General features: G+C 37.1%; 1 protein-coding gene across 1 annotated transcript in view; it reads right to left on the bottom strand.

Moving 5' to 3' along the window:
• LOC121732496 (galactokinase-like) overlaps positions 1-12,943 on the bottom strand; it is a 51,173-nt gene that overhangs the window by 28,856 nt on the left and 9,374 nt on the right. The window contains exons 4-6 of the mRNA XM_042122396.1: positions 12,167-12,293; positions 8,112-8,237; positions 6,311-6,492 (exon numbers count right to left, since the gene is read on the bottom strand). Coding sequence (XP_041978330.1) covers positions 6,311-6,492; positions 8,112-8,237; positions 12,167-12,293 — 435 coding nt within the window. The remainder of the gene's footprint in view (positions 1-6,310; positions 6,493-8,111; positions 8,238-12,166; positions 12,294-12,943) is intronic.

Genomic DNA, 12,943 nt, shown 5'->3' with positions numbered 1-12,943 from the left:
CCGAACCCGAGATCTACACTATATAAGTATAACTCTACAAAATTCTATCATAGTCGCCAGTCGGCTTAGTACTTATGGAGATGATTCAATGTAAAATAATAAAATCAAAGAAAACGCTTAAATATTTTATGTATCTGCAAGGAGCTAGGATACAGGTCAAACTATACGGTTCTATCCGTAGGTCAGTGTGCCTGGAATTTGTACTTAACGCCTCCGTGGTCCAGTGGTTTAGAGCGTGGCTTCAATTCCCGCGTTGGAAACGTCATGTTATTTCCAAGTTTGGGTAGGACAATGCAGACTGATCAGCGATTGTCCGAAAAGTAAGATGATCCTGCGTCGGATGGGCATGTTGAAAAAGTCGGTCCTGCACCTGATCTCTCGCCAGTCGTATCGGTCGTCCGTCCTACTGGGTTTTGAGACAAAAGAAATAGAGAGTGCTCTAATGTACACTGCGTACACTCTTGGGCACTATAAAATTATCTCTGCGTAACATGGCCTGGTTTCAATGAAACCGGCCACCATCGCCGAAACGGTGTGCGAGTTTCATTCCTCTCCCTCGGACAGTAACAGCGACAAGTCGTGTTAACGTGAGCTCTGTCATTTAATTTAATTATCGCTACCAAAACTGATTATTTCTGTTATGAGTGACTTTTACCTTAAATATTGAAAACTAAACTTTAAAACAAACTGTGCATGTTTCTTTAACCAATGAATAGACAAGTAATATTCGTAACTGCTGGTTGTAAACAAACCAATAATTTGGTTACCCTCATTATAATTAACAAAAATTAAAGAACTGTCAGCATACTATACTACAAATTACAACTCTACGTCACAGACTTGTTGGTTGAACGGGGAACGCTCTGTGCCACGCACATCAAGTGGTCTGGGTTCGAGACTGAGCCCGGGTCAATTTTTTCACTTCGAAATTTTGTAGACAACAAGATTTGAGTTGCTTTATTGTAAGTATAGGATAAAAATGTCTATACAACGTTCGCCACCAGGCAGCAACAAATACGGATCTGACCCATCCTTAAATGTGACAAACAGACAGAACAAACGAAAATGCACTGACGATATGGAGGTGATACAGCAAATGTTCAAAGAATTTAAGGAGCAGCAGTTGTCTAGATTTGATGCTTTAGAGTCGGCAATGAACTCAGTAAAAGTTCAAAATACCGAGATAAAAAGTTCTATTGAGTTTATGTCAGCCCAATATGACAAATTCATAAATGAACTGGCAACACTGCGTACCGAGAACGAAACGATTAAAAATCGTATACAAGTACTGGAAACCAAGCTGGAGTACATGGAAAAGTCTGCTCGCAATGCAACCATTGAAATACGCGATATACCAAAAACTCAAGGAGAAAATATAGACAAACTCATAAGCACAGTAAAGACCTTAGGTAAAATAGTTGATCAACCAATTGATGATTTAAGCATACGTGATATTTATAGGCAAAAGTCAAATAAGCAAGATTCTGGACCCATCATAGTTGACTTTACGAATACTTTTATCAAGAACTCACTACTAAAAGCAACTAGAACCTTCAACAAAAATAATAAAAATCAGCAACTTTCTACAAAACATTTTAACCTCGATGGACCCCCCAAGTCTATATATGTCGCAGAGTTCCTGACGTCTAAGGCGAGACACCTATTCTATTTGGCGCGTGAAATCAAAAAGAAAAACCAATACACTAGCGCATGGTCTTCGTTTGGTAGAATTTACATTAAAAAAAATCCAAATTCTGCACCAATTAGAATTGAAAGCGAAGCGGATATTATGAAGTTAGAAAAGAATATTATATGACTGCGCATAACATTAGATTTTACTTTTGCATATTTAGTTATAAATAGAGTAGAATGTTGTTTTCATACTGTCCCTATAATAATTTTAAGTTGCATGTATTTTTTAAAGAAACACTTTTTTTGTAACAGGCCTATATTTAAAAAACGATTAATTATTAAGACAAACAATACACTTATATATTTCATCATTTGTATGTGTCATCAATACTATATACCAATCCATAACTACTATACTATAGAATTATACGCGTACTTGAAACTTACCCTCTGTTTTCCAAATCTACAAAATTCAATGAACAAATTCAATTGCAATTCGAAATCGACTCAATAAAAGTGGCTCAAACGGTAGTATCCTGTAACGTGGAGGACTGTGCATCCTACATACCAAACACTAAAAAGGTTCTCAAAATGTTCCATCAAAATATTAGGAGTTTAAAATGTAATCTGACAGGTCTTCTGCCTATTCTGTCAATGTCTAAGGTAGAATGGGATTGTATTATTCTAACGGAATGCTGGCTCTCATCTTCTAGTAACTTACCTGTTCTCCATGGATATAAAAGCATCGCTTCCACCAATAACTTGACCCAGAATGAAGGTGTGGTAGTGTACTACAGAAGTAAAGAGGAACCTTTAATAGAGAACGCGAACTGCCTAATGATCACAATCAACGAGGATACAGTCGCATTGGCTATTTATAGACCACCGGGATATAAAAATATTGAAAAATTCCTACTATCTCTTAATAAAATCTTACTGAAATGTTCCAAAAAACGAAATATCATAATCATGGGTGATATTAATATTGATATAGCCAATGACAGCCGAGACTCTAATCACTGTGCGTATTTAGATCTACTAGCTTTCCACGGTTTATTACCGGCCTATACATGGCCTACACATAATAAAACTTGCCTAGACCATACTTTTTTAAAGACCAAACAAGATGCTCTTTGTATTATACTCCCAACAACACTAACCGATCATTTTAGTGTGGCCTTAATTTTAGCTAGCCTTCCAAAAACTAAACCTATTAAAAAAGTAAAACAATTAGATTACGATAGCATAAATAGAGACCTTAAGAAATTTGACTTTACTCCACTGTATTCAATCGATGATGCAAATGAAGCTGCAAATTTTGTCAACAACACACTTTACACGGCTATTCAAAATAATTCTAGTGAAGTAATAGTATCAAATAGGAATACAATACTCAAACCTTGGATTACTCCTGGGATTCTGAGATGTATAAGAAATCGTGATAGACTGTACCTAAAAGTAAGAAAGTATCCGGACAATGACGTAGCTAAAGCAACATATAACAGATATCGATCTTTCTGCTCCAAGCTATTAAAAAAACTTAAAAAATACTACGAGGAAACACAATTTACAAACGCCGGAAAAAATCCTAAAAAAATTTGGAACGTTGTTAAAGAAATTACCTACTCTAAGAAACCTCAAGACTATGCTCTGGAGCTAATAGATACTGATCAGCCCCAAAAAGCAGTAGATGACATAAATAGTTATTTTGCTAATGTCGGGAAGAATTTAGCCGAAAAAAATGTTAATAAGAACCCTCTAGCAGAATCAGTTACTCAGAATCCGACTTCTGACTCTTTCTTTCTTCTTCCAACCGATGAAGACGAAGTTGAGAGGTTTATATCTAATCTGAGGAACGACTGCTCCGTTGGATTAGATATGATTTCTAGCAGAAGAGTGAAAATGAATAGCGACGTACTAAGGACACCAATAACTTATGTGTGTAATCTGTCTCTCTCAACCGGGGTGTTTCCGAAAATATATAAGAAGTCGAGAGTACAACCGATCTACAAAAACGGTGACAGAGGCAATATAACCAATTATAGGCCGAATCTTCCCACTCTCTCAAAAATTCTGGAACGCATTATAAACAAGAGACTAGTTACATATTTGGAAAATAAAAATCTATTATCCCCATCACAGTTTGGCTTTAGATCAAAACGTTCAACATCAGACGCTGTCTTAGAACTAACTAATTATATTTCTACTAAGTTAGATTCCAAAATGAAAGTTATAGGCGTGTTCTTGGATTTAGCAAAAGCGTTTGACACTGTCTCTATCCCTATTTTAGTGAACAAACTTGAACGTATCGGCATCAGGGACATTCAGCTCAAACTAATGAAAGACTACCTCACGGACAGAACTCAATGCGTAAAGATCGGTAACGTTATAAGTAAAGAAGTTCCGGTAACATTTGGGGTGCCTCAGGGAAGCATTTTAGGTCCAACCATGTTTTTGATCTATATAAACGATCTATGCCAAATTAAGCTCCCTGATGCAGAAATTGTTACTTTTGCCGATGATACGGCACTTCTCTTTAGTGGTTCTTCTTGGCATGAAGCATTTGCAAATGCTCAAAGTGGGATAGACACTGTGACCAAATGACTAAATAATAATATACTTACCTTGAATGTCGAAAAATCAAACTACATAACCTTTTCCATCAGACCTAATGATAAGTCAGATTCTCGCCTGCGTTTAGTCTCGCACTCATGCTCAAACCCGTACGATAAATGTTGTCAATGCCCTTTTCTTAAACATTTAGATGCCTAAAGTCCTAAGCCACATGGCGGGTAGATTCGACACAGAACGATATCTTTTTAACAACCTAGAAACTCCACCCAGCTTGAGTGACCCCTCTCCACCAAGCCAATGTCACAACATCTAAAGGCAAAGGGTGGAGCAGCATAAAATCTAAGGAAATCGGAAAATGTCGGATCTACTGGCCGCCACACCGACTGGGACCTCACCGTTCAAAACATTAATATTATTATTATGCAATTTATAAAACAATAAATGTATATATTTATTTATTATATGTATAACATATTATACTCTATTCTATTAAATATATATATACACATATTAAAAAAAAAAAAAAGTGTCCATGGCGTGATGGACCACAATTAATTAAAATTCATAATATTATTTCAATTATCCTTGGTGCGAAAAATCTAAATAATAAAATAACAAAAAAAGGATATGGACGAACAGTCTATAGACGGCCCCAATTTTATAATAAAAAAAAAAAAAAACATATAGATGCCACAAAATACCTGGGTGTGATCATAGACAGGAATCTGAAATTTAATGACCATATCAACCTGTTAGTGACAAGGATACGTCGTTTAATAGCTGTTTTTAAAGGCCTGAGACAAATTGCTCCAAAATCTGTAATTAAAACAGTATACTGCGCACTATGTCAGTCTCAATTGGAATACTGCATTACTTCATGGGGTGGCATGTGCAAAACTTCCCTTCTGAAACTCGAGCGAGCCCAGAGGTCACTTCTGAAAGTAGCCCTGTTCCTTCCATATTACCATCCAACTAACGACCTCTATTTGAAATGGAAGGTATTAACCGTCCGTCAACTCTTTATATTAAAAGTTATTATAAAACAACACCCACTTGTAACTTTTAATCCAAATCTACAAATCCGTCGAAGAGATAGAGTTTGTCATGTGCCTCTATATAAAACCACCTTTGCCCAAAAATTTTTCTGTTTCCTTGGACCCAAACTTTACAACAATTTAAATCGGATTTTAACCATATATCCTTTAAACAAAATTAAATGTAAATTTACAGTCATGGATTGATTGCAAAAGTTAAATTACAAAAGTACCGAAAATTTAATTCACATTAATAACTAGTTGTTAATTTGGTTTTACTTGTTTGTCTATCTTTTATGGCCATCCCCTGAGCAGACGACCTTGACCATACATTTGCCGAGATCGCACGAAAATCCTATTTTCTTACTTATTTAACGGCTAATTACAAACGGAAAATATGTAGTTTATGAAATTGGCGTGTGTTTCAAATAAACGTAATTTGTAAATACTAGGGAAACACTGAATGTAATACATTCAGAGGACTATGCTTGAATTTAAATAATTTGGAAGCTGATATCATCCGGGAAGACAATTCCCAGCTGTCACCCCGGGTGGACAGGGCTAAAGGGGACTACTGGGAACAATCCTCTTTTATCATTATGTATGTTTTTTTTTTCCTTTGTCTCTAATAATTCCGTATCCGTAACTATTGATTTGTCTCACTGTATTGTCCGAGGTTGGGGACCTGGTGATTTGTACCACAGGCTTTGGCCTAACACAAACACCAGCTCCTCACAGACCTATGTATGTACTATGCTGATTAAAAATGTTATGTTAAGAATTTTTGTGAGGAAAAAAATAAATAAAAATAAAAATAAAAAAAATAAAAAAGAGTTATTGGAACGAAGTTCCTTATCGCGCGTTTCGAAAGGGGGCTAGACGGAAAAAATTGTAATGACATGACAGAAAAGTGTCGTGTGTTGTAAAATATTACAACTAGAGCAAAAATGCTATAGTTGTAAGCCGTGCGCGCGTGTTTCTCTCTCTCTCTTTTGTTTTTTTTTTACTACTTCGTTCAATTAGGGTGTCCCTTGACACCTCTCAAGTTTTTATTATTAATCTGTACTTACGCGTCAAGTCCTCCTTGGTCGCGCTACGGAGGGAGGGGTAGTTCAGCAGTTGAGCAGCTGTATGACACTGCTGTCGCCGCTGTGGGTACTCCGAACCAGTAAGCTGGTGCTTCACGTTCGACACCACTACGAGGATCACCGCGTCCGCCATCTTGATTGGGATTTGCGTGGCTTGGAGCGACCTGAATTTTGAAATTGGAATGTGTTATCGTCAATTCCAAGAAGCAATTATTATTGTGGCTTTATCCTGCGGCTTCGCCCAAGACTAACTTCGTGTATTAGGACTGGGAAGCAAACGTAGATATCCATTTTTTGCACCCCCAGGGGGTAAAACCCTTAAAAAAACTACCATAATATGGTGGTCAAGGTCAATTTGCAGATTTTCATATTTTTATTAATAATGAGCCCTGCAAATCTTTTCAGCTACTTGAAAGTTCACCCTGTATCCAACATGTTAGTTACAGGGCTGTTACAAACGTAATTACAATAGTATTGGTGTGCAGCCGCGCGAGGCTCATTTGCATGGCTTTAATATCGAAACTAATTTCAACGCGTGTGTAAAACTACAGTAACTTAATTAAAATCGTTTGTGTACAGACAAATTAATAATAAATCGTGAAAAATCATCAAAATATGATACTTTGGCTCTGGGATGACATTAATATCTCAATAATTATAATAATAATAAATATGTATGGACGCTTTACCACAATAGACGTAACTACTTCTGTCAATTCTGGCTTCACATTACGGCAATCAGGCCTCGTATTAAGTACCTTAAGAAGAATAATTGTGATACGGGTGTCGGGTACCAGACAACGAAAATATATTAAATACTCATAAACTCTACTTATTATTGAAGATTTTTATTGTGTCATATACATAATATTTAATACACATCCATGACCCAGTAACATTGAAAACTTTTTGTTCCTTCGGCACGATTTGAACCTGCGACTGGCTTTAAGAGCCCATATGACCCTAACTTGACTACATACTTTAACCTAGATCTCAAAATCTGTAAGGTCTAGAAAACTGATTTTTTGACATAAGTAACTTCAGTTCATAAAGATTAAATGCTCAAGACGAAAACACGATTACTCAAAAAATGCTCGATAGTTTCTTTTTACAAAAAACCTTGTTTTAGACACATTTTTGCTTGGATCTTCGAAGTTTGCTGTCTTTTCTTTAATATTTTTTAATATCTAAAAAGGTATTGATAAAACCTAAATTTGCTCAAAACACTTTTTTCATAATCATTATAGTTCGTCTTTTATTCAAGTAAAACTAACTTGGCGATGATTCCGCGCCGTCCTTTTTCACCTGGCATATGAAAGTCGGGCGTGAGTGTGAAGAGAGAAGGACGATGTTTGATTTTTAGAGTCAGGTGAGCTCTTAAGTTGAGCGTGTGGTGGCCAAGCAGAGAGTTTAGCCGCCACACATTCAACCGTCGAGCCACAGAGCTTTTGCCATGAGTTTCTCAACAATGTAGCCCCCGGTTTGTTCCTCCTTACGAATTTTCGATCAGACCACATGTTCTGACGCGAGTTTAACATTTTACCCACCTCAAAGAACGCTGAACGCCGATTCAAAAACGGCGTGACGGTTAAAATATAACTTTCCAAACCGGTACTTTAGCAACAGCAGGGCTAGCATAACAGTAGCTGGGAAAGAATCGACATACTGACAGATTTTATCGACAAAATGGCGGATTTCCATTGTCTAACTGTCACTTTGTCTATTCTTTCGTAGAAAGTAACCGTTTCTATGGTGGCCATGCTACCCCTGCAGGTAGTCTTACCTGCAGTCAATGAGTAGACCATGGTCTCTCCGGCCCATGGTGACGATGTACTGGTCCATGATGCCGCACGGCATGCCCGGGAACTCGTGTTCCGCCTTCTGACACAGCTCTGCCTTTTTCACTGGACTGGAAATTGAAGCTTCAGGTTAGAAAGCAAGAAACATTATATTTCATATTTTAGGAATGGAACTAAGTGGGCCCTTAATTTTATTAATTATTGACCGTATAATAGGGTTGATATTGAACATCGCAATTCTTAAATCTATTATTGTCAAATAAACCGTTCAATAAAATTGAAAAATAAAATTTTAGGAATGGAACTAAGTGGGCCCTTAATTTTATTAATTATTGACCGTATAATAGGGTTGATATTGAACATCGCAATTCTTAAATCTATTATTGTCAAATAAACCGTTCAATAAAATTGAAACGTGATATTGCACAATACAAAATTATTATTGATCATCTAAGGGCCGGCTAAGTCAACTTTTATTCGATAATTCGAAAGCGAAACTAGAATTTAAGGCTGGCCTGGTCGTAACTTGTATACACACATTTTCCGTATTCGATTTCAGTTTTCCGTGTTCGGAATTCCGACTAGTGCTTGAACATTCGTATTTTCACGCGCGAACGCGCATTACCTTGAAACGTACGTGCGGAATTCGTTCCGTTCGGAAAAAAGCGAACGTGTGCGCCAGTTAATGTACTTTCTACGAATTTCCGAATATGGAAAACGATTTCGGAACTCGTATACGGAAAACGTGTGTAATAATAATAATAATAATGTTGCGTTATGCCATACATTTTTGGCAACTTCGCTATCGGAACTAGAACAATATGCAATTTGACTCCGGGGTCTTATTTAGTATTCACAATCAGTAATCCTACTAGGATTTGACAACTTACGCAATTAAGACCTTTGAGAATCGGACCCCTTTCCGTTTAGTAGTCCATGCATAAAAACCTTTATCTTTTGAAAAGTTATGAAAATCTCGATTTTTCCGGTAACTGGTGCCCGGAAGGGTAGATTTTAATTAAATACTTAATTGAGTGTCCATTGAACCGCGAACTGCTGTAATTCAGCAACATCAGCAATCGCCATGTTGTTATAGGTCTACCAGAATCTGATAGCAAAAAGTGAGAAAATAAATTGACTCTAGCAATACCGGTGTAATTAGAATAAAACATTTTGATCCTTCCTTCCTTATAGTGATAGCTGATTCTGTGTGTGAAACATGCAAATATATTTATCCAATTATTGTTATTAGATATTTTTTGAAAATCTGCCATCCAAATTTGCCATATCAGATCCTGGTAGACCTATATCTGCGCTGATATCCAGTAAGTGAATTTATGGCAACACTAGCTTGTAGCCATAAATTGCCAAGCTGTTAATTTATAGTCCGTTTTCCCAAAAGGAATAATTTGCCGTTTTCAGAATCCATATTAATATTTTAGATGCGAAAGTCTGTCTGTCTGACTGTCTCTTCACGTCCAAACCGCTGAACCGATTTTGCTGAATTCAGCAAAAGTATATATACAAGTATATATAAAGGAAAAATGTATGTATATAAAAAAAATATTTAAGGTTGTTAATTAAATCACTGTATGTATAATCGGTTCAATGGTTTAGGCGTGAAGAGGTAACAGACAAACAGACAGACGGACAGACAGACAGACACACTTTCGCATTCACAATACAAATATTAGTATAGATTTCTCATTTCACAACTAATTTCCTTAGCATTATTATCCCATACAACATTTTACTAAGTATACAAAGAACACTACAATACAAAATCAACAACCTAACTTGCAATGGAAACAAATTGAGTCTAGCCTCTAGAGTTAGACTGAATAATAAGGGAACTAGTTTGCACTAGAAAAATCCGGTTTCAACGCCCCGGAGGATTAAGGACTATTTTTATGCTGGCAATGACGGGGACTGGGCTAATGAAGGTATTATGTCTTGTTGTAATTGGACTTACACGTGGAGTTAAGGGTGTGCATTGATAGGTCCATCCATTCTTGACATTGTGGGAACTTTACAGTTTACATATTACACATACAAATTATGTACTTAACTATGTTAACATTATTTTACGTTAAGTAACATTACACGATAATTTTTAAAGACTAACTCCACTTTTTTGCTAAAAGTGGCCCCGTGCAAGTTTATTACGCCGGTTTTTCTCGCCGGGTGGGTTCTCGAACCGGTGCACGGTGGTAGTCAACTCTCCCTCATTCTGATTGGTCAAAACTTTCATAGACTTTAAAGTGTATGAGAATACATTGCTACATTGCTGTTTGATAGGCAACAGTTCAAAACAAATACAAAGCTGCATGAAGTACAAAAAAAAATATATCCACAGCCGAATATATAACCTCCTCCTTTTTTGAAAGTCGGTTAAAAACAGGCACTGTTATCGATTCAGAGAAATGGGCAATTTGTATTTCACACTCTGTGAATGGAGTATGTACGTAGAAATACTGAAACCTTTGAAAAACGATGTTTTACCGACAAAAACTGTCATCGAAAGTCATATGAATCGTATGCCTTTGTGGTATTGAGTATTTCAGAAATAATTGCTGGACGTTCCGTCGCGTTCGATGAAAAAGTCGGAAAATCCGGAATTTTAGTAACAGCGTTTATAAAAATAATTAAGTACTACATATATTTTCCTTTTTGTATAATAATGTTAAATAAATATAAAATTATACTCATCATCATCATCCCCGGTCTAGAGCATATTATTATTATTTACGCGTAATTTTATAATATTAAAAAAATAATTATTAAAATCCTCTTACCTATCTCATTTTGAAGGGATAGTATTTGAACAAAACTCACTTTAACTTTCCGCCGGAACCTTTTAAGTACTGAGCACTGCAGACCTACCCGAAAATTGAGTTAAATGCTTCAAGTTAATTTAATTTATTTTTGTTTAGCTCAAATGGCCGCAATTTGATTTAAATTTTGCACGGTTGGAGACTTTATTCTACTCTGAATTTCTTCTCCTTTGCGGCGTATTTTAAATAAAACGTTGAAATCCGTCTATTGATGTATGGTTACTTATCATTTTACTAGTGTGAGAATAAATTATTATCCATACTAATATTATAAGTGTGGAAGTGTGTCTGCCTGTCTGTCTGTCTGTCACCTCTTCACACCAAACCGCTGAACCGATTTTGCTGAAATTTGTAATGGACACATTTTAAGACCCGAGATAGGACATAGGATAGTTTCTGGTAGGTGCGGTAGGTTCTATCGTACCCGCAACTCTGCCTTAAGTGAAACACCATGGGGTTTTAGTGGGTAGACAGGAGTCCCACATACCCCGGCCGATATCCCCAATTTGCCGGGGATGCGTAAAGCATTTCCCCATGTTAAAAAAAAAGGAAATAGGATAGTTTATATCCCGAAAAAATGTACGGTTCCCAAGCGATAAACGAATTTAGGCGCAGCGAAGATGCGGGCTAGGCTTTGGTACGTCGTAAGGTGCGATAGCAATTTGACTGTGAGCGAATATCGAATGAGGAGTTGCTTTATAGCCACTTACGGACAAAACACTAATATACGAAATGTCCGCTATTAAGCTGAACTTCAACCAAAGGTCAACATTTTACGCGAGGTCCAGGCAAATCTACCCTCTTGCCCTTAAAGTAAGCGTTTATGTTTATGTTGTCTTTCGGCTTCGGTTTGAACCTTCGATTAGACCAAGGGTTCCCAAAGTGTGCGCACCCTGGTGCGCCGTGGAAAGGCAAGACGGGCACCGTGAGTCGATCCTCCATCATTATCCGAAATCACAAAATCCACAAATAGAAAATAAAATTATAATATTAAATTATATAAAGCAGGTTAGCAGGCAGATGATTAAATATTTGTTTATCATCAAATGTGTTTATTTATATATTTTTTTAATAGCTACGTAGAGTAGGGCGCAGTGACAAAATATTGTGCCGTGTAACTGCGCCGCGCCGCGCCGCAGGCTGTAAATTGAAAAAGATTGGGACCCCTGGGTTAGACAATAGTATGGGCACTTGCTTATACATACTCAAAACGTTTCCCAGTGAGTGCCTCAAGGAACGTGAAGAAGGCGACCTCCAGCGACGCGCTGCTTGACACTCCGGAGCCCATGGGCACGTCTGATATTATCACCGCGTCGAAACCTGGCACCTTCTCTGTAAAACAGACATAAATTTTAAATAATTACTAGCTGTCCCGGCGAACGTTGTTTTGCCATATAAAGTATTTCGCCCATATTATTTTATTGAAGTGACAAAATAAATACGGCACCATGGCAACGTCCATCGCTATCCCGTCGCAATGGTCGCCGTCAGTCTCGAGTTGTAATAACTTACTATTATTTATTCAACAAATGCACTTATCAATATAAAAAGTAGCCAGTAGCCGATTCTCAGACCTACTGAATATGCATATAAATTTTGCTGAAAATCAGTAAAGCCGTTTCGGAGGAGTACGGTAACTATAAACATTGTGACACGAGAATTCTATATATAAGATAAAGTAGAATAGTCTGTATCGAATAGGGCCGATTTTGATGATTTGCCATCTTAAGAATTTTTATTGCGGGACCGTACTTATCTGAATCGAGCAGTATGCTACTATCATCATGGTGTTGCTTTGTTTTTGTAAGAAGTGACTCTTCATAATGGTCCATGCTGGCCCACTAAAGGCCATCGCCGTTGTGTAGACATGATACCTGACCATCGTCTGCCATCATACACCACTACCCCGTCTACACAATGGCGATGGCCTGTAGTGGGCCAGCATGTGACCATTATGAAGAGTCACTTCTTACAAAAACAAA

This window comes from Aricia agestis, chromosome 12, assembly GCF_905147365.1.
Source record: "Aricia agestis chromosome 12, ilAriAges1.1, whole genome shotgun sequence".
Taxonomy (NCBI): domain Eukaryota; kingdom Metazoa; phylum Arthropoda; class Insecta; order Lepidoptera; family Lycaenidae; genus Aricia; species Aricia agestis.
Note: the sequence above shows the minus strand (reverse complement) of the source record. Positions and strands in the feature narration are given on the sequence as shown.